At 49.0% G+C, this 22,569-nt stretch overlaps 1 protein-coding gene across 2 annotated transcripts; it reads right to left on the bottom strand.

Moving 5' to 3' along the window:
• Positions 1 to 1,207: 1,207 nt before the first annotated feature.
• Positions 1,208 to 21,947, bottom strand: TMEM53 (transmembrane protein 53). Of its 2 annotated transcripts, none has more exons than XM_058717681.1 (3): positions 21,814 to 21,947; positions 6,135 to 6,256; positions 1,208 to 1,936 (listed from the first exon to the last, which is right to left on the bottom strand). In XM_058717681.1, the coding sequence occupies exons 1-3, from the start codon at positions 21,872 to 21,874 to the stop codon at positions 1,283 to 1,285; spliced, it is 837 nt and encodes a 278-aa protein (XP_058573664.1). In that variant the 5' UTR covers positions 21,875 to 21,947; the 3' UTR covers positions 1,208 to 1,282. The 2 variants fall into 2 exon arrangements, with proteins under 2 accessions (XP_058573664.1, XP_058573665.1); XM_058717682.1 differs by lacking the exon at positions 21,814 to 21,947 and adding an exon at positions 5,746 to 5,866 and having other exon boundaries at positions 6,135 to 6,250.
• Between the last annotated feature and the right edge of the window lie 622 nt (positions 21,948 to 22,569).

Below are 22,569 nucleotides of genomic sequence, written 5' to 3'. Positions count from 1 at the left end.
TTACTCTCACCCTAGGGGCCATATGCTCTCAAATAGGGGACGTTAACCCTGCATGAGGGCACGAAGCCCACTCTGCCACGGGATCCTTAAGCTTGGTCTCATGGCCCAGGCAGCACTGCCACCTGTTGGCCATGGCTAGGAATGCAACCACACAGCACCGGGATTGGAGGCAACTGTCCCAGAGGTCCCAGAGGGCTGACAGATGCAAATTGAGCTCAGCTCTTGAGACAGAGTCCATCAGCCCTGAGAATATCAAGGGTTAGCTGCCACCCAGAACTTGGCCAGCCATCTCCTTCACTGTCAAATTATCAAAGCCCATTCCTGCCCCACCAAGTCCCTTGAATACCACAGCAAGCTCATCCAATCAACAGATATTTACTGAGTACCTACTACGTGCCAGCATTGTGCAGCGGTGACTTATAGAATGAGAGATGATACAGAACTCTAAGGCTGAAGCCCCCTCTCCTGCCTGGAGATGATCCAAGTGCATCTCTCAAGAAGATGGAGTTGATTGTTTTAGTCAAATGGCCCCCAGCCCTGGTTCTGATCTTCAGGGCTACTGAGTTTGTCCCAGCTCCTGTATGGCGCTACTGTCTTCCTGGTCCCCACTCCACCTGCCTGTTACACACCTTGCAGCTTTCCTGAACCAGTGGCTTCCTGGCAGTGTGACAGACCCAGGCGGGCCTGCCACCTCTGCATCCTCAGCTCCCCATCTGGCTCAGGCTCCCCGACAGTGAGCACAGAGAAGCCTCTCTTGGTGAACTATTAAGTGGGATCTAGGCGGATGGTGCTTCATGCTGCAGGGGTTTGCCCTTCTGGGGCCTTGGGGTAGGGACATCATAGCCCCTGCCCCGGCCTGACCCTCCTTTCCGGCACCTCCCACAAAGCTCACCTTCCCTTCAAGAAGTCAAAGATCAACCCTGGGGTTCATCAGCAATCCCACCCTCCCCACTTTGATAACCCTACACAGCCTAACTGCCACAGAAATTAGCAGCCTCACTTACACTTGTCCAAACACAGCTGCTGCAAGACTCCTACAGAGACCTGTCCAGGCACTCCCACCCGCCAGGATCCTGGGATAAACAGACCACCACAGTCCCTGGGGTAGAGGCTGCTAAAATTCAATGGGGATTCTCTATTTGCGGGACCACAAAGTCCCAGAGGGCTGTAAGGGAGGTGAAGCAGAAGAGGACCCCACTCGTGGATATAGGTTGTGGGGAGGTGTCAGGCATTTATTTCTGGAGTAGGGGTAAGTTGGGTGGGTGTTGGGTGGGGAAGGAGCTCAGCAGTGGACACAGCTGCGCATGAAGTTGACACAGAGGCTTGTGTAGTAAGCAGGGTAGTCGCGGAGGTGGCTGACATGTGCAGATGACACAAAGTCCACAGAGCGCACCAGGACCCGGTGTGCCAAGCGTGCCTCCACCATGCGTTCCACATCCCTGGCCAGGACCACCTCGTCGGCCCTCGAGTAGAGGTAGAGCTCAGGCCAGCGAGAGGCTGCATCGAGTAGCCTGTCATAGAAGTGGGTGTGGAAGAGGGCAGTGAGTGGAGCGAGCAGGACATGGAACAGGATTGCCACCAGGGCGAAGGCCACCAGGAGCAGCAGGCGCAGCACAGCAGGCCGGTGCTCCAGGATGGCTGCCAGGGCCCGCAGAGCCCCCACCAGGTTGCTATCACCAGGACCGCTGTCAAAGATGGTGCCCACCACACGCAGGTGGCAGAAGCGCCGATGGGTCTGCAGGAGCTCCAGCACGTATCGGTACAGCATGACACCAGCATTGCTGAAGACATGGAAGAGCAGGGGCTCCTTCTCAATCTCGTAATCAAAGAGTAGCTCAAGTAGCTTCTGGGCCAAAACACGAAGTGAAGGGATGCCCAGGGACTCGGAGAAGAAGACCATGTGCCATGGGGCTGTGTATCGGATCACGATGCAGCCCTGGGGAGAGGAGAGAGGCCTGGTCGGTCCTCGGGGATGGGGGTAGGGGTAGGGGAGTACCGCTAGGTCAGAGATGTCCAGAAGCTCCAAATGCCAGAGGCCCACAGGCCTAGCAGTGTCCAGGCACCAGCTCACCATTCACAGATGCGGGTGCCTTCCAGAGTGGAAGGTACACTCAAGGCCCATTTATGGAATAATCACTTCATGCTGGCCAAGGCCACTCAGCCTGGCACGGTACGTGAGGCTTGGAGCTCGCTTTGGAGATATCTAAGCTGACCAGAAGAAAGTCTCACTCTGGCCCACACCCTGTCTCCCTCCCAACCTCCCCCTTACACCCTCATCTGCTCAACTCTGACATATTTACGGCCTCACTGCTTGGCTACATCTTGCTGCAGTGACTCAGCTCAGCACTATCCCCACGCTCCCAGGCCCAAGGAGGACCATCCAACACCCCACCCCATAAAGACCCAACGCAGGAGCTATAGCCTGCAGGCCCCAGTCTTGACCACCAGAGGCCACTCGTGAGCTAGACCCCGCATCGTGTCAGTCTCTGGCCACTGCCACCTTCCAGCAGGGCCTTGAGAGCAGAGTCCATACTCTCTGGCACAGGAGCCTGGCACCCAAATCTATCTGGTTCCAAGGCCCGGAATCACTCCTCCCACTCGCCCTGAAATTGCAAATATAGTAAACACTGTTGTTCCTCAAATTCTAAAATCTGAGCCAAACTCTTAGGCTTCTGTACCTCGCAATGCCTGGGTCAAGTATGCCTCAAAATCTCCAGATAGATCCTCTTCTAGGTCAGTTAGAAAAGGCAGCCAAAGCCATGAGCCTGCATCCTAATCCCCTCTCGTTGTCCTGTTCCAGAGACAAAGGGCCCTTTGTCAGGGGAATCTGTTAGGTGGGCTCTGGGGTCATACAGGTCTGGGTTCAATTCCTGGCACCACTTCTTAACAGCACGAGCAAAAAGAAGTCTCCTTCATCTTCCCAAGTCTGTGTTTCCAACTGTAAACTAGGATGACATCCATCTCACAGGGCTATGAAGATTGAATGACAAAATGCATCTTAAGTGCCCAAAACAGCACCTGGCACAAAGTAAACAGTAGCAGCAATCAGTAATGGTAGGAGTGATAATGAGAACATCATACGGCCACGGTACTTGAATGACCTATAGCTCAACGCAATGGTCGGCTGAAATAATCCTGCCATTAGCCCCCTAACTTCACCCCTCCCGCTGACTCCAATCTGACATCTGCCCCAACTCCTCCTGACTGTTCTTACCAAGGCCCTGGCATGCCTAAGCCCCCTTTCTGAGACTCTGCAGAGGGGCTCACCAATGCCACCTGCCCCCTCAGGCTCTGGGAAACTTCACAAAGTGCTCTGTTCTGACTTCCCAGTGGGATGTGAAACGTCTTCCCCCCTATGCGACACACAGCATTGCCCACAAATGCAAACACACTCCCACATCATACCACCACACATGTGCAACTCCTAGGACTAAACAAAGCCCACCCACATCGCCATCCCACAGAGGCAGACACACGCGGCACCCACCACTCACTCACGTGCACCTACCATACCATCAGTGAGTGCACAAAAATGCAATAGCCAGCTGTACACACCCACAAGCACCCACACCACTGGCGGGGACACACTTGCCTGCTGCACTCCCTTCAAGAGTATACACACACACACACACACACTCTCCCCTGCTGGAGGCTTCACATGCAGAACTACCTGGTGGTGCAGACACAAACAGCAACTCCTGTGAACACGCCATCTATGAGGATACGCACGGCATGTGCCCTCCAACTGCGTGTCACCTGTGAGCACACACACAGAGCACACAACCTCCACCCCCCGTGAAGGGCATGACATGCCAAGCTTCCCCGCTCGTGGGTCTGGGCCTCACTTCAAGGTTTCCCAGGTGCCTGGCATCTCTGCTGCCAACTCCCCAATCCGATGCTCCTAGAAGTCCCTGCACATCAGATCCCAGTGTCCCCCCGCCCCTCCAGCCAAGCATTTCTCCATCTCTGTGCACACTCGGCCCCAGGGCCTTGCTGAGGGTCCCTGCCTCCCTCTCCTGTATTTTTAGTCTCTTCTCTCTAGATTCCTAGCAAACCAACCTCATTAAAAAAAAAATCCTCTGCAGTTTCATTGTGTCCCCCTCTAACTCTATCCCACCCTCTCTCTCCACCTTCCTAGACGGTCTTTGACACCTTCCCTCTCCGCTTCACCCCTTCCCACTGGCTCCCCTACACTACTCTCACGAAGGTCGCCCATGCTCTCCCAAATGGTCAAACCCCATGATAGCTTTTAGCGCCCATCGTACTTTCCTTCCAGCACCTTTGGGATCACGCACTCGCCCCACATTAGGTGTAAGAAATTACTTAAAAATAAAATCTTAAAAAATAAAATAAGGAGCGCTTGGGTGGATCAGTCAGTTGAGTGTCCGGCTCTTGATTTCAGCTCAGGTCATGATGCCAGGGTCATGAGATCAACCCCCACATGGTGCTCCATGCTCAGCATGGAGCCTGTTTAGGATTCTCTCTCTCTCTCTCTCTCTCTCTCTCTCTCCCTCTGCCCCTCTCCCCTACTCGTGCTCTCTCTCTCTCTCTAAAAAAGTTAATTAATTAAATAAGACCTTTAAAAAAATAAAAGAGCCTTAAGGAACAAAATAACTAGATGCCATGGGTGATCCTGGATTGGATCCTGGTTTGGGCAAATCAGCTATAAAAGACATTCTGGGGACTGCGGAAGAACCTGAATACAGACTGGGAACTAGAAGAGATAAAAACAGATTAACATGGGAAGGTGGGGATCATGATCTGAAAAAAGGCAAGATGCAAAATAGTGTAGTCAACAGATGTGGTTTAGGTAAAGAAAAGATACAGAGAAAAGCTGAAAGGATGGGCACTAACGAGCAGATAAAGGTCATCTCTATGTGTAGATGCAGTATTTTTCTTTTCTTTTAAATAATAAAGTATTAGAAGTATGGGTTTGGAAAATCTTTTTCTCCATACCCATCCTGTCCTGACCCCCTTCCTTTCCCAGACAACCCCTCCACCAGCTTGCCAACTCAACCCCACTGCCTTCCCTGGGATCTAACATCACCCCTCTGCTTAAATCCCCCCAGGACCCTCCCAGCCTCGTCTCTTGACACCTGCCCTTTCTTTCATTCTCTGTTCTGGCCACACTCACCTATTCCTATTCTTCCACCTGCCCTCAGGGATCTTAGTCCACTGGAGAAGCCAGACAAACCAGCCTGGCCCAGTAAGTGGAATTCAGAAGTAGCTAAAACTACCCACAGAGCAAGGCCATTCATAAACAGCAATGCCTGAGGACCAGCCTTGTTGGTGGGGGAAGGCCTCAAGCTCAGAACTACATGTTTCCCCCAACCCTTCTCCCATTCCAGGGCCACCATCTACTTCATGCACAGTGCAGACAAAGGTCAGTGGAGAGAGGCTGAGGCAGGGGGCAGAGGGTACTGCCTGGCCTTTCTCCCAGGAGATTCCCCACTCCTCAGCCCAGGGCTTCCAGGTGGCACCTAGGGCTGTCCGCACTGGTGTCTCCCTGCTTTGGGAGGTCTGGGCCGAGGAAGACAGGGCCAGGCCAGAAGCCAAAGATGTGAAAGGGGCTTCCAAAACATAACCCAGCCCTCCTAAGCCTCTCTCCAGTTACCAGTAGCTCTATATCCAACTCTTGGGGTAGCTTAAGAAGAAGCAAGAACCTCCAGCCTGAATCACTTTTCCAAGAGGCCCTTCTACTATGGGAATGTGAAGGTCCATGGTCAACCTAAGACAGAAACTCACCTGGTCAGAAAAGGAGAAAATTCCCAGCACACTCGGCCCAGGCTTTTGCTGCCCATCAGGGCAACAACAGACTTGAGGTCTGGGCTGACTCCACAGCTGGGAGCACATCAGGGCTGGGCTGCTGTGGGGTTTGAGGAGGAGGAAGGGGAAGCAGGTCAGGGGGCTGAGGGAGACAGACCAGGCAACAGAGCTGGCAGCATCAAGAAGGGATAATCCTGCCAAAATGCCCATGACCCCAACATCTTCCTCACAGGCTGTTCTTCGTGCCATTCCCAGGCCTGCCACACTGCAGCCCAGGGATGAGGGCAGCCAAGGCTGAGTTCCCCACAGAGGGGCCACAGGGGGCAGCGCCCCAATGGGCTGGGTGTCCGCAAGCCTGCAGTACTCACCCTTTTGTGGTAGATGGCGCTGTACTTGGCAAGGTTCTTGTCGGTGCAGCCACCCCAGCCCAAGAGAATCACCAAAGGCTGTCGTGTCCCCACCTCCTTCCCGCCTTGGTTGGGGCTGTTCTCTGAAACACAGACACAGTGGGACTGTCAGCACCGAGCTGTCATGTGGGGTGAGGGTGACTGGCCAGTCCAGAGCCGGCACCACTCTAGCTGTAGGCAGGGAACCAACAGGTGCCAGACCTAGGCATCCTGCCAGCCCCTGGGCCTCTGATTCCCATGGGGCTCGCTCCTCTGTCCTGCCTCAAGTGGCATTTAAGCCTCTTAGGAGGCACTACAGGGTCACTGGAAAAACCCACAAGAGGGCACCTTTCTTTAGTAACTCAAAGACATAGCCCAGGTGAGAAAAGTAAGTGAGGACTTTCTCCATGCAATTTAACCTTCTAATCCAGATGTCAGCAAATTACAAGTCATGGGCCAATTGTGACACGTGGTCTGTTTTTATATAAACCGCAGGCTAAAAATGATTGTTGTTATATTTTTAAATAGTTTAAAAAATAAAAAGAGAATCGTATTTTGTGACATATGACTTATATGAAATTCAAATTTGACTGTCCACAATAAAGTTTTATTGGAACACAGCCATACTCATTTACTTAGTGTATGTAGCTGCTTTCTTGCTAAAACAGCAGAGCTGAGTAGTTGCAACAGAGATCGTGTGGTTCACAAAGCCTAAAATACTTACTGGCCCTTTACAGAAAAAGTTTGTCAGCCCTGTCCTAATTTCACGAGCACATGGAAGAAGAGGATTTTTTAAGTACAGTTCACGCCCAATGCAGAGCTTGAACTCACAACCTCTTGAGCTCAAGACCTGAGCTAAGATCAAGAGTCAAACATTTAACTGACTGAACCACCCAGGAGCCCCAGGAAGAAGAGGATCTTAAAAGGAGAAATGGCTAGGACAGCACCAACAGGGAGGTGAAGCAGACTGACTCTGAGGGCCCATGCCAATCCACCCATCCTGTCCTGCCAGTGAATAATAATCGCCAATATTTATTGAGATTTAACCCTCCTAACAACACTAGGAGGCATATTATTGCAGATGAGGAAACTGAGGCACAGAGTGCTTAAGTAACTGGTCTAAGGTCACACTGGAAGTACACAGCTGGCAATTTGGCCCTTGCTCCCCATCCTAACTAAGCCACTTGAGACCTCCTGTGCCACGAGCACCACCCACAACTAGAAGCATGTCTCCTTCGGTGATATGCTAAGGCACAAAGCCAGCTGTTTCTTCTACAGCTGCTTTCAAAGAGGCCTCCCTGCAACCTTGTTGGTCAGAACTCATCTCATTCCCCCTGCCAAGCCAGCACCCGCCCAGTCAGGGGGACTTTCGTGCGGGGACTGTCTGTTACTAGCTATCTGCCCTCCCAAAAGGGCCAGGGTGTGCCCTTCCAAGTATCAAGCCACTTGGCAATACTCAGCTGCCACCTCGAGATTTATGGATGCCAGCGGTGACCCGGCAACAGTAAATTTCAAGGCTAGTTAAGAGGATGGTAAATATAAATCACTAACCTTTGGACAAAAGGAAGACAACAATTTCCTGTGGAAATTAATGTGATTGAAAAGTTCAATGTGCCTGCTCTCCAGCAGTGGTGACTCTGGCCTTCAGAGATTAACTACCCGCCCCCATGGGGATCCCAGGCTGGGTCGCAACTCAGCCTGGAGCAGGAGCTGCCAGTGCCTCAGTCCCTTCTGATGCCTGCCAGCGCTCCCAGGCTCCCCTGATGCTGGCCTGACCTCTGATAAGGGAGAAGGTCCTACACCAGGCCACTCCAAAAATTCTCACCACCTTTCCCAGCCTGGTGTCCCCACCCCCTGCCAGGGCAGCTCTTCGACTGCCCTGGCCCTTCTGGTGGAGAAGCCATATCTGGGGAGGACTTGCTGGGGATGACTCCCCATGAAGCTCAGGCTACAGCAGTCTCAGGGGTAGCAATCAACAGCCACCCATTTGGATATGCCTTTGAATCTCTGAGACCCAGGAACTAGATGTCTGAGACCTGCCCCAGGGAGGCCCCCTTACCTCTGTGCAACTGTCTGAGCATAGGCTCCCCTCCCCCAGCCTATAGCGGTCCCCTCCTAGGCCACCACCAAGACACCAGCAAAGGGCCTTGGCATTTATCTCAAATACAGAGAGGGCAGCCAAGGGATGTCACACCCCCTGGTGGCCTCCTGAAGTTAAGGCCAGCCCCCACCAGTGGCACTGGTGCATTCCCAGTTGGACAAGGTTCAAACAGCCTCTCCTGGGCCTCTGACCTGCCCCCTCCCAAAGCTGGATGTGAAACTCCATTCTGCTCCACCAGGTTTTACAGGTTCCCTTGGCTTCACCAACTCAGGTAGGGATGACCCTTCCCCTAGATAGGCATTTCCATGAAGAAACTCTCAGAATACGGACACCCTGAACACACTGCCTATGGCCAGAGCCCAGCCTTTCCGTACTACTCCTAATGGGAGGCAACTGGCCCCTCCCCTCAAGCCAGGCCCTCGAGGCTGCCCCTGAGCCACAGGTGCCCTTCCTGTCTGCAGGCATCCCCACTCCCCCCCGCACAATCTCCTCCTGTGACCCATTCCTAACTGGAGCCTTCACCCTGACCTCCTCCCACCAGAGCCATGGTGCCCCTTCTGATTCTATATTTCAAGTGCTACAACCCAGAGAGGTCCAAGGTGCTTTGGCAACATGGCTGAGAGTGACGGAGACTGGGAAAGATCTCCCGAAGGAAGACACATTTGTTGTGCTGGCCCTGAGGCCCGTTAGGAGCTGCCAGGTGGAGAGAGGGCATGAGGCTTTGGAGATGCTGCAGTTGGTCTGAGGCCCAGCAAGCAGTCCTGGGGGGTGGGGGTGGGGGGGTGGGAGGGCTAGAAGCCTGGGTGAGGAGAAGCAGTGGTTGGGAGAGCTGCCAGGAGCAGGTCTGGGGGCCCAATCCTGCAAGGCCTTTCAAGCCATGCACACGAGTTGGGATTTTATTCCACAGCAGTAGAGAACAAATGATGATCCTGGAATTAGGGAAGCGGCACAATCCAATCTGTATTAATAACTCGCACAATTATATAATGTCTATCTCTCCCTTTAGCTGGCAGGCTCTGTGAAGGGGGGCACTGAGTGTGTCGTGTTTATCCCCATATCCCCCAGTGCCCAGCCCTGTAGCTGGCCCATTCAGGCACTCGGGAGACACGTGCTGGAATGAACATGTGGCTGCAAAGTGAAGGATGGATCCAAGGAGAAAGAGCTGGCATTCTTCTTGTTACCCATTGCCCTTTCCAGAGTAATAAAAGTAATTGTTATGGCTATTGTTATTTATTGCCACATCCAGATCATGATTCCTCCATCCTCCTATAAAAGCCCCTGTTCCTTTTATGCTCATTCCACTGGCCGTATCACCCTCTCCCCGCCGTGGCTGCTGCCCCCAGGGCCAAGACTCAAGCACTGGCTCCATCTCTCATTTATACTCCAGGACTTCCCATGACCCTGCAGAGGCAATCAAATCCACCTGGTTCCTAAACCATCACAGACCTCTCTGAATTCCACATCTCCCTCCAGCTCCTACCTCCCCCTCTTTCCCATCACAAAGAAAAACAATAATGATAACAGGAAAAGAGCATTATATGTCAAGCACTCTCTAAGCACTTTATTATCAACTCATTTAATCTTTACAACAATCCCATGAACAATGTACTGTTACTATTCTCATTTCACTGATGGAAAACTAAGCCACAAAGATAATAAATGACTTGCTCAGGGTTACACAATAATCAGTGAAACTAGAATCCAAACCCAAGTGGTCTAGAGACCAGCTTGTCACCACTATCCCAGCCGGCACGCTGGGTAAGAAAATCCAAGCCCCCAGTCTGTTTGTCTGTATTTATTTATTTGGTTCTTTATGTTTGAGAGAACACAAGCAGGGAAGGGGCAGAGAAAGGGGGACAGAGGATCCAAAGCGGGCTCGGCGCTGACAGCAGTAAGCCTGATGTGGGGCTTGAACTCACAAACCACGAGATCATGACCTGAGCCAAAGTCAGACGGTCAACTGACTGAGCCACCCAGGTGCCCCCCAATCCCCTAGCCTTAACCAAATCTCTATTACCTCAGCTCCAAACGTGTACACATAGCTCCCTCTGTACATCAACAGATCCAATGCTGACCTCTTCCACCTGCTTCTCCTCAGGGACTGGCTACCCCAACCAGAACCCCAACATATGGGGCTTCATTTGGTCCTGCAATCATCCTAGAAGTTAGTTACTAATGTCCCCATTTTACAGAAGGGAAAACTAAAACACAGAAAAGCAAGTCCCTCTCCCCAAGAACATGGAGCCAAGAAGTGGCAGAGTCAATGTCCATCTCTCTGGACCACCATGCCACCCTGCCCCGCCCCGCTCCAGGACCTTGCACATGCTCCTCGTTCCCCAGCCCAGGATGCTGATGCTCCATGTTCATGCTTTGCTAATGCCCACTCCACTTGCTGAGTCAGCTCACTGTTTGCTTCCAGGAAGTCTCCCTTGATGTCTTCCTCAACCCCTTTTCATCCTCCACCCCAAATCACCAGACTGGTTAGATGCCCCTCTTCTGTTCTGTCACAGCACCTGTCATCACCATGCCACCACACTTATCACACTGCATGGGCAGTGCTCATTAGGAACAGACAGAAGGCTGCTGTAACGTGCAAGGCAAGAGATGGCAGAAGCCTGAACCAGAACAGTGGAAGCCAGGTGGGAGGGCAGAGGGAAATGACAGGGACAAGAGCAATTTTGGAACCTGTATCAAAAGTCTCAAAAACATTCGATCTTTGACATAGCAACTCCACTTCTAAGAAAGAAAAGTGTTTAATCATATGAAAATACTCAATAATACCTTAAGAAAATCAGAAACATTAACGTAGGAGCTAAAACTATAGAAAACATAGGAGTCAATTTTTGTGGCCTTGCGCTAGGCAATGGTTTCTCGGACATGTACAAAAGTACAAGGAATAAAAGAAAAAAAAATAGATAAATTGGGACTTCATCCAAATTAAAAACATGTGTACTTCAAAGGGCACTATCGGGGCGCCTGGGTGGCTCAGTCGGTTAAGCAGCCGACTTCGGCTCAGGTCATGATCTCGCGGTCCGTGAGTTCGAGCCCCGCGTCGGGCTCTGTGCTGCCAGCTCAGAGCCTGGAGCCTGTTTCAGATTCTGTGTCTCCCTCTCTCTGACCCTCCCCCATTCATGCTCTGTCTCTCTCTGTCTCAAAAATAAATAAACATTAAAAAAAAATTCAAAGGGCACTATCAAAGAAGTGAAAATACAAGGGATGCTTGGGTGGCCCAGTCGGTTAAGCATCTGACTCTTGATTTCGGCTCAGGTCATAATCTCACAGTTCATGAATTCAGCCCCACAGCGGGCTCTGTGCTGACAGTGCAGGGCCTGCTTGGGATTCTCTCTCCCTCTCTCACTGCCCCACCCCTACTCACTCTCACTCTCTCAAGAAATAATAAATCAACATTTTTAAGTGAAAATCAAAGCCCCAGAATGGGAGAAAATATTTGCAAATCATATATCTGATAGGGGAATTGTATCTGGCATATACAAGAAAACTCTTACAACTCAACAATAAAAAGACAACCCAATTAAGATGGGCAAAGGATTTGCAGGGTGCCTGTGTGGCTCAATCGGTTAAGCAACCGACTCTTGATTTCAGCTCAGGTCACGATCTCACGGTTGTGAGATCAAGTCCCCTGTCTGGCTCCCCACTGGGCGTGGAGCCTGCTTAAGATTCTCTCTCCCTCTCCCTCTCCCTCTGCCCCTGCCCCAGTCATATATGCGTGCACGTGTGCACATTCTCCCTCTCTCTCTTTCTCTCTCTTTCAAGGTAAATAATTAAATAATTTGGTATATCCATACAATGAAATACTATTTGGTCATAAAAAGCAATGAAGTATTGGTACAGGCTACAAGTCACAGATGAACCTTGAAAATATATGCTAAGTGAAAGAAGCCAGACATGAAAGACTATATATTGTATGATTCCATTTATATGAAATGTCCAGAATAGGTAAATCCATAGAGAAGTAAATTAGTAGTTGCCAGGAGCTAAAGGAAGGGGGGAATGAGGAGGGACTACTAATAGGTATAGGGTGTCTTTTGAGGTGATGAAAATGTTCTGTAGTGGTGATGGCTGCACAATTCTGTGAATATACTCAAACCCAATGAATTGTACATCTTCAAAGGGTGAGTTTTATGGTATGTGAATTATATCTCAATAATGCTATTATTTTTAAAAATTAATAGTAATAGGGATGCCTGACTGGCTCAGTCAGTAGACCATGCAATTCTTGATCTTAAGGTTGTAAGTTTGAGCCTCACATTGGGTGTAGAGATTACTTGAAAAAAAATTTTTTTAATTAATAGTACATTAAGTGAAAAAGCAAGTTGAAAAGCAGCATATACAACAGAATACACACACACACACACACACACACACACACACACACACACACATATTTATGCATAGAAAAAAACACATCAAGGGGCACCTGGGTGGCTCAGTTGGTTAAGTGACCAACTTCAGCTCAGGTCATGATCTCATGGTTCATGAGTTTGAGCCCCGTGTCAGGCTCTGTGCTGACAGCTCAGAGCCTGGAGCCTGCTTCAGATTCTTTGTCTCCTCTCTCTGCCCCTCCCCAGCTCACGCTCGCTCCCTCTCTCTCTCTCTCCCTCTCAAAAAATAAATAAATATTTTTTAAAAATTTAAAGAAAACAGAAAAAACACATCAAATATTAATAGCAATTATTTCTGGGATTAGAGGCAATTGGTTTTTCCTGATATTTTTTACCCATTTTCTAAAATCAGTATGTATCATTTTTGCAATGAGAGTTAAAATGTTACTTTAGCCCAGGGGCCCCTGGGTGGCTCAGTCAGTTAAGCGTCTCTGACTTCAGCTCAGGTCATGATCTCACAGTTTGTGGGCTCAAGCCCCACATCAGGCTCTGGCCTGTTTCAAAGTCTGTGTCTCCCTCTCTCTCTGTCCCTGCCCTGCTTGTGCTCTCTCTCTCAAAAATAAATAAATGACCACTAAAAAAATGTTACTTAAGCCTCTTGGCAAAGGCAGAAGTATTCTTTTCAACCCTGGCACTTCTTGAGCACCCACAAAACAATTTAATCTCACAGGCTCCCTGTCCTCTAGAACTCAACAAAACAACACTGACACCAATAATACAAGAATTACAAATATATATATTGTACAACAGTCCAAGTGATAAAATTAAAGCATAAATTAGATTGTGTCTATCCCAGGGGCATGTGGAGAAGACAAAGGAAAGGCTGATAAGGCATAAGGGTCTGTGACACAATATGTGCTTTTTCTCTGTAAGCCAGAATCAAAAGGCAAAGAACCTGTTTTCTTTTTAAAATGCAAAGAACAAAAGATCCTCGGTTTCTTCTGCTTCCCCAGAAATACCTTCTAAATTCTCACAGTCCTGATATATATTTTTTAAAGAAACCGTACCCCAACATGGGACTCGAACTCATGACCCCAAGATCAAGAATCACATGACAGGGGTGCCTGGGTGGCTCAGTCAGTTAAGCATCCAACTCTTGATTTCGGCTCAAGTCATGATCTCACGGTTTGTGGGATCGAGGCCCACATAGGGCTCTGCACTGACAGCTCAGAGCCCGCTTGAGATTCTCTCTTGCTTCCTCTGCCCCCTCCCCACTTGCATGTGTTCTCTCTCTCCAAAAAAATAGTAATAATAATAATTAATTTTTTAAAAAAAGAGTACTTACTATATAAAATCATATCTGAATTCAAGAGAGAAAGACAAACCAAGAAACAAACTCTTAACTATAGAGAACAAACTGATGGTTGCCAGAGGGGAGGTGGCTGGGGGGATGGGGGAACTGGGTGATGGGGATTAAGGAGGGCACATGTCCTGATGAGCACCAGGTGTTGTATGGAATTGCTGAATCACTATATTGTACACCTGAAACTAATATAACACTGTATGTTAACTAACTAGAATTAAAATAAAAACTTTAAAAAAATACAAATAAAACCTTATCTGAGTTTAAATCTGTGGCTCTGCCACAAATAACTGTGAAACAGACCTTCAGCAAGTTCTCTAAACTTCAATTTCCTTATCTGTGAAATGGGGCTAATTAATACAAAGATTAAATATAATAATGACGATAGAGGGCTTAGCATGGTAGCTGGCACAAAGAAAGAGTTCAATAAATCAAAGATACTATCCCTTCACGAGGAGCACATCCTTACTGTAGAAAAGGAGAAAATGAATATCTAATAAAAATGGCATCAGTTTTGTAATCTGCTTTCTTCCATTTAGCAATATATTGTGAACATCTCTCCCTGTCAGTTTATATTTTTCTACACCACTCTTTTTAGTGGCTACAGAGCGACTGTAAAATATTTCATAATTTGTGGTGAACAATCTCCCATTATTGGACATGATATTTCCAATTTTTGCTGTTATAAAAAGACTTTATTGGACACCTCTTTCTTTGTGTGTGTGTGTCCTTAATTGTTTTCTAGAAATGGAACTGTATTCAAACAACACTTACTAATGGCAACTGAAATCTGCATGCACTAGCTTAGGAGTGGAGCTCCAGAGTTGAAAGCTGGGATAACTTGGGGTAAGATACTTGAGTTCCCCCAGGTTTCTGTTCCTCATTTGTAAATCGGCGTAAGAGCACCCCCTGCTTCACAAGGTGGTTGTGATTAATAAAATCATGAGAAGTGCTCCTGGCAGGCCTGGCACGCGAGCAGGACATGGTCAACAGTGTAAGTACAACAGCAACCCTGGAGACCTCAGAGAAGGGAAGCTTGTAAAGGGTCCACCAGGTCTGGAGTTCAAATCCAGAGCCTAGCACAGCACCTGGTACAGAGCAGACAAATTAGAAAGGGTTTTATGAATGTGTGAAAGAGACTATGATTCAAAAAATATAGGCATACCTTGGAGATATTGCAGGCTCATTTCCAGACAACCCCAATAAAGCAAATGTCACAATTAAGTGAGTCAAGTGAATTTTTTGGTTTCTCAGTCCATACAAAAGTTGTGTTTATACTATACTGTAGTCTAGTAAGTGTGCACTAACATTATGTCTTAAAAAAAACAATGTACATACCTTAATTTAAAAATACTTTATTGCTGGGGCACCTGGCTGGCTCAGTTGTAGAGCATGTGACCCTTGATCTCAGGGTCGTGGGTTCGAGCCCCACATTGGGGGTACAGGTTACTTTTAAAAAATAAATAAAATCTTTAAGAATACATTATTGCTAAAAAATGCTAACCATCATCTGAAATCTGAGCTTTCAGTGAATCATAATCTTTTCGATGGTGGAGGGTCTTGCCTCAGAGTTTATGGCTGCTGACTGGTCAGGGTGGTGGTTGCTGAAGGCTGAGGTGGCTGTGGCAATTTCCTAAAATAAGACAAGGAAGTTTGCTGCATCTGTTGATGCTTCCTTTCACGAAAGATTTCTCTGTAGCATGCAATGCTGTTTGATGGCATTTTACCTCACAAGGGAACTTCTTTCAGAATTGAAGCCAATCCTCTCATACCCTGACACTGCTTTACCAACTCAGTTTATGTGATATCCTAAATCCTTTGTTGTCATTTCAACAATCTTCACAGTATCTTCACCAGGAGGAGATTCCATCCCAAGAAACCACATTCTTTGCTCTTCCATAACAAGCAACTCCTCATCGGTTCAGGTTTTATCAGTGAGATTGCAGCCATTCAGTCACACCTTCAGGCTCTACTTGTAATTCTAGTTCTCTTGCTCTTTCTACCCCATGCGCAGTTACTTCCTCCACTGAAGTCTTGAACCCCTCAAAGTCATCCATGAGGGTTGGAATCAACTTCTTCCCAAGTCCTGTTAATGTTGCTATTTTGACCTTTTCCCATGAATCACAAATATTCTTAATGGCATCTAGAATGGTGAATCGTTTCTAGAAGATTTTCAATTTACTTTGCCCAGATCCATCAGAGGAATCACTGTCTGTGGCAACTATAAACTTACTAACCGCATTTCTTAAATAATGGTATGTGAAAGTTGAAATTACTCCTTGATCTATGAGCTACAGAATAGATGTTGTGTTATCAAGTCATGAAAACAATATCAATCTCATTGTACATCTCCATCAGAGCTCTTGGGTAACCAGGTACATTGTCAATGAGCAGTAATATTTTGAAAAGAATCTTTTTTTCTGAGCAGCAGGTCTCTACAGTGAGCTTAGACTATCAGTAAACCATGTTGTAAACAGATGTGCTGTCATCCAGGCTTTGTTAAATTTACAAAGCACAGGAAGAGTAGACTCATCATAATTCTTAAGGGTCCTAGAATTTTTGGAATGGTAAATGAGCATTGGCTTCAACCTAAAGTCACCGGCCGCCTTAGCCTCCAACAAAAGTCAGCCTGTCCTTGGAAGCTTTGAGGCTAGGCACTGACTTCTCTGTAGCTATGGGAGTCCAAAATGGTATCTTCTTCCAATATAAGGCTGTTTCATCTACGTTGAAAATCTGTTGTTTAGTGTAGCCACCTTCATTAATTATCTTAGCCAAGTCTTCTGGATGACTTTGTTGTGGCTTCTACATCAGTACTTGCTGCTTCCCCTTACACTTTGATGTTATGGAGATGGATTCTTTCCTCAAAACTCATGAACCTGCCTCTGCTAGCTTCAAACTTTTCTTCTGCAGCTTTCTCACCTCGCTCAGCCTTCACAGAATTGAAGAGAGTTAGTATCTTGCTCTGGATTAGGCTTTGGCTTAAGGGAGTGTTGTGGCTGGTTTAATCTTCTATTCAGACCACTCAAACTTTCTCTGTATCCACAATAAGGCTGTTTTCTTATCATTTGTGTGTTCACTGGAGTAGCGCGTTTCATTTCCTTCAAGAACTTTTCCTTTGCATTCATAACTTGGTTGTTTGGCTTATGCCAAACATAGTGTTCGGCCTATCCCAGCTTTCCACATTGTCCTTCCTTAATAAGCTTAATAATTTCTAGCTTTTGATTTAAAGTGAGAGTCTCGTAACTCTTCCTTTCACTTGAACACTTAGAGGCCACTGTAGGGTTATTAACTGGCCTAATTTCAATAATGTGTCTCAGGGAATAAGGAGGCCCAAAGGGAGGGAGAGAGAAGGTGGAATGGTGGTCAGTAGAGCAGTTGAACACGCACAACATTCATCTTATATAGGTGGGGTCTGTGGAGCCCCAAAACAATTACAATAGTAACATCAAAGATCACTGATCACAGATCACCAAAAATATATATAATAATGATGAAAATTTTGAAATATTATGAGAATTGGGGCACCTGGGTGGCTCAGTCAGTTAAGCATTTGACTTCAGCTCAGGTCATGATCTCGTGGTGTGTGGGTTCAAGCCCCGTGTCAGGCTCTGTGCTGACAGCGCAGAGCCTGGAGCCTGCTTCGAATTCTGTGTCTCCCCTCTCTCTGTCCCTCCCCTGCTCACACTCTGTATCTCTGTCTCTCAATAATAAATGGACGTTTAAAAAATTTTTTGAAATATTATGGGAATTGCCAAAATGCAACACAGACACAAAGTGAGCAAATGCTGTTGGCAAAATGGAACCCAGAGACTTGCTTGATGCAAGGTTGCAGCAAACCTTCAATCTGTAAAAAAAAAAAAAAAAAAAAAAAAAAAAACACCCACATCTGCGAAGGGTAATAAAGCAAAGCAATAATAAATAAGACAGGGTATGTCTGTAAATAAACTCCCCTGTTCAAAAAAAAAAAAAAAAAAATGCCTTTAGGAGGCCGGCAGGCAAGGAGAGGATCAAGTCCCAACTCAGTCTTCACCTGGGCCTCCGAGGCCTCTCTGGTGTGACAGCTCAGGCCACCTCAGGCCTCTCCAGCGCTCTTACTTCCGCACTCCCTTTGCTCACCATCGGCTCTGTGAAGCTTTTGGTCACCTTGGGCCACTGTTCTCCAGGAAGCCACCTCAATGCCTGGAGCCCACCATGGTGTTCAAAACCACTCCGGACTGTTTCCCAGGGCCAGTGAAAGCTTCCTGAGGGTTAATTGGCCATTTTTGGGACACACTTTTTTTTTTTTTTTTTGCTACTGCTGACAGAAGACCAGGTTCACAGTAAAGCCTAGGCTTACAATACACCTGTCACTTCCCCTCTCTGTGACCTCCGAAGGCCTTCCTTGTATTCTAAGATGAGCCCTTGTCCAGACCCTGTGAACCAATCATTTCTGAAAATGTTTACTGAACATGAGAGCAATATAGTGCTCCCAGCAAGCCGAGGGGGGGCCCTGGGGCAGGACTTGGCTGACCATTCTCTGGCTGGGAGGAGGGGCAGCATAGCCTCGGCCTGGAATGTCAAGAGCATCTCTGGCTCAGGCCCACAGAACTGCCAAGTGACTCCATTCAGCCTAGTTGGCACCTCATCCTTGCCAGCCCCTAACAACAGTGAGCAAAACCGTCAAAAGCACTATGACAGGGATCCCTGCTACGAGAACCAGAGAACAGAACCTTCTCCAAGGAAACGAGATAGGAGCAGAGTATTAGGAGGGGGAGGGGATCACTGGTCAGAGAACCAGGATGCAGGGAGACACCAGGGCAAGGGAGCAGCTTCAGCAAAGGACCGGGCGGACTATCCTCCCAGCATGGGCAACCACAGACACTGGCTGGTGGGATTCCCGGCAGAAGGATCCTGGGCTGCCCAGCCTGGGCTCTGAACAATTGCAGGTGTGCAGCTGCCTTCTAGCTAACTGATATGCCAGTAGCAGCTGCTCGCCTGTCACTCACCGCAGTGCCAGGCACTGCAGTTTTGATGTTTAAATACAGGGAAAAGATATTCTGGAAACCAAATATAACTGTCCTATACACTTCTCCACCACTAAACAATAACTGCAAAAGAAAGACAATCTCCAGGATCCCCACAGAGTATCCCTGTGTGAAGCCATGTCGGCCTGGAAAGAGCTCTCTGCAGACAGATTCAGGGGATCATGGTGCTGTGACCTCCTTCTGCGGTCCCACGTTCCAGCTCAGCTCTAGGGCATGCGCTCTAAGAGGGAAAGGCATGATGAACTGAAGCCAATCCAGAGGGGCCATCAGAAGGAGGAGGTTCTTAGGACCACATCAGAGGAGTGACAGCTGAAGGCCCTACAGGTATTTCTCTAAGAGAAGAGAGATGTGAGGAAGGCATGAGCTGACCTCTTTTTTTTTTTTTTTTAAGTGTTTATTTTTGAGAGAGAGAGGGAGAGAGAGAGAGCGCCTGAGTGGGGCAGAGTCAGAGAGAGAGGGGGACAGAGGATTTGAAGCAGGCCCTCCACCAACAGCAGAGAGCCTGATGTGGGGCTCAAACTCACAAACCATGAGATCATGACCTGAGCCAAAGTCGGATGCTCAATCGATTAAGCCACCCAAGCAACCCCTGAGCTGACCTCTTGAAGACAGACGAAGAGAGACTACCTTGCTGTGTTGTACCCACCACGACCCTCGAGCCCTGCAGTTATCACATCATTGTGAAACCACCTGCTTATAAACCCTCACTCCTCCCCCAAACCACAGCTCCCTGAATGGAGCCTTTGCCTGAGTCACTTCTGAGGCACCAATAACTAACCCGTGGCCAGGACACAACAAATGCTGAACTGAAAGCAGAAATGACAGGAAGGCCTGTTGTGGCTCAAGAAAGGGAAGTGCTTTCTAACAATCCCAGTTACCGACAGCAGTCCAGGATGTTTGAGAGGAAGCATCCTATCAGGGAAGGGTCTTGAAGCAACAGAACACCCTCATGCTAGTAGAAGGACGCAGTACTAAATGGCCCCCTAGGACCCAGCTTCCTCAAGCAGTGAGGGGAGCCACAAATAGAGGAAACACACAGACATGCCAGGCACACACACCCAGTCCCTACCTTGTAAGCCCTCACAATTTCATGATGCAGACACTATTACAATTCCCATTTTACAGTGGAGGAATCTGAGGCCAAGGAAGGCTCAGTCACTTGCCAAAGCCATAGAACCAGCAGGAGGTAGAAGTGAACTGTGAACCAAGACCAGCAGGCTGCCCACCTGGGCTGAGGGAGAACACCTGCCCTACCACGGCAGCTCTACCCCTTCTGGTGGCTGGTGGCTCTCCAAGGGCAATAATATTAACTGGCTTCACCTCCCCCTGATGCCAAAACCTTTCAAAAGCATTTTTACATCTGTAAGCTCAAGAGCCCTATACCAACATACCCAGCTCTAAGGAAATACATCTGGTCTAGAGCCATCTGTCCTGTAGGAGCCTAGCGGCTGCCCTCTCCTCCTAGACCCCAACCAAGTAAAACAGATGCCATGGGAGGGGATGGGAAGGCTCTCCTGAAGGAGGCAACATCTGAGCTAAGCCTTCAATGATGAAACGGACAAGGACAAGGGAGGGGTGGTGTGGGGCAGCAGAGGGGAAAGGGCATTCCAGACAGAGGAAACAGCAGAAGCAAAGGCAGAGAAGCAAGAAGTGTGTGGAGAATCACAAGCAGTTTGTGTTGCCAGAACATAAAACTTAAATTGAACAGTGGAAGGACACAGTGATCTAAGTGATAAGCAGGGGCTGATAAACTACGAAGGACTTTGAATGCCACGTTAAGGACCCTGGACTTGATTTATCCTGAGGGCAGTAAGGAGCCACTGAAGGGTTTTAGGCAGACCAGTGATAAAAGCAAACCTCTACATTAAGAAAGATCACTGTGGTAACCATACAAGAGGCTGAGCTGCTGGCAGTGAGACTGGAGGGCGGAAAGGCCATGTGAACTAATGCAGGGAGAGACATGCTGGGCTCAGTACTTCAAGCCTCCTCTCTTAAAATTCCCAATCGAGGCCAGACTTTCCATTCTCTGGGGCCCCAATTCAACTCTCACTGCAAGGATCCAGGCCTGCTCTACAGGCTACTCATTTTGTGGAGCCTCCCACACACCACTCTTTAATGATATGACTCTAGGGAGGAGTAATGCTAATCACTATACTTACTTCATGCCAGACACTATGCTGGGTCCTTTACACAAATTACCTCAGTTGTGTAACCAACAGCCCTGGGAGGGAGGTTACTATCGGTAGCCTCATTTTGCACATGAGGAAACTGCCAAAGGTCACCCAACTACAAAAAGGGAGGATCTGAACCGACTTCTACCTGACAGCAGAGACTGCTCGGTTAGCCACTGTGAAGGACAGTGGGAGGGATGAGTCCTGTGTCCCGGGCTTCTGCAAGGACCCCCGGGGAAAACAGTGGGTGGAAAATAACGGGTGGGTCCTCCAGCCACAACCACCGAAGAGAGGCTGGAAGTGGGAAGCCTGACCCCAAACAAACGAATCAGGACAACCCCTGTCCTAGGCAGCTCTCAGCTGCGAGAGAAAAGAGGGCACAGACCGGAGATCTCCAACCGAAAAGACAGAAAAATCCCTCAACAAAGCCCAGGCCGCAGGGAAGGGGCGGGGCTCGGACCCGGAGACGACTCCGGGGGCGGGGATTGTACAGGGGCGGGGCTCTGTGGGCCCGACAAAGTCTAGGACCTGCGGGACCCCGTGAGGGGGCGGGTCGCGAGAGGGCGGGGCCGCGAGAGGGGAGGAGCCACAGCTATGCTTGCGACCCACAGACTCGCCCGGTTACCTCCCCACGATTGGACCCAACCGTCGTTCCATACCCTGGCTCCAGCAGGGCTGATCCGGGATCTCGATGGTGTAGTCCAGCTCAGACGAGGCCATGGCGAAGGCGCCAGCACTCAGCACGGGCCTCCGCCGGAACTCCCGCTCGCGCGCCCGCGCCTCACCCGCAGCCTCTCGGGCACCGCCCAATCACCACCCACCTCTCCCGTCGCTGCCCAATCCCTGAGCCGCGCTCTGTGACCTCCCGTCCTAGCAACCGCCGAGTCTCTCTCGGAGCCTCTCGCTGCACCCCACCAGTAGACCCTAGCAACCATGCCCCGCCCCGTCTATCTCTGCTTCTCAGCCATTGGCTGAATCTCCTGATCTGGGTCCACTATTGGTCAGCCGGGACGCCAGTCGGAAAGAGGCCCCACCCGCCAGTGTAGGTAAGAGGGTCTGCGGGAGATTTGCGGTATTCTGGAAATGGGAAGGTTTCCCTTCCCGGTCGTGTCTTGTCCTACGAGGTGGACGGCAGTGCCCTTTGACTTACATCATCTCCTACCTCTACCATCCTTTACCAGACGCAGCTCCGAGGGCTGGAGGTAGAAAACCGTACAAAATGGCCTAGGACGCGTGCCGGCCATCCTCTACCCAGTGGGTTCAGGCATATTCTGGCTGGTGGGGTGAGTGGTAGACAGGGGAGTGGTGTCTTAAGGGGGAGACTCTAGAGAATGCTCTGTTCATGGGGGGCACAAAGGAGCTAGCGAGTACAGTTTTCTTGCATTTATCCATGCATTTAACAAATATTTATTGAG

This window comes from Neofelis nebulosa, chromosome 2 (genome assembly GCF_028018385.1).
Source record: "Neofelis nebulosa isolate mNeoNeb1 chromosome 2, mNeoNeb1.pri, whole genome shotgun sequence".
Taxonomy (NCBI): domain Eukaryota; kingdom Metazoa; phylum Chordata; class Mammalia; order Carnivora; family Felidae; genus Neofelis; species Neofelis nebulosa.
This window is presented reverse-complemented; position numbering and strand designations above follow the sequence as displayed.

What these genes read in the sequence shown, in the direction of transcription:
- TMEM53 (XM_058717681.1), bottom strand. Translation starts at nt 21,874, where the DNA reads ATGGCCTCGTCTGAGCTGGACTACACCATCGAGATCCCGGATCAGCCC. An exon ending in TCAGCCCTGCTGGAGCCAGG is followed by an intron (nt 6,257 to 21,813) that starts GTATGGAACGAC and finishes TCTGTGTTTCAG; the next exon opens with AGAACAGCCCCAACCAAGGC. An exon ending in GCGCCATCTACCACAAAAGG is followed by an intron (nt 1,937 to 6,134) that starts GTGAGTACTGCA and finishes TCCTCTCCCCAG; the next exon opens with GGCTGCATCGTGATCCGATA.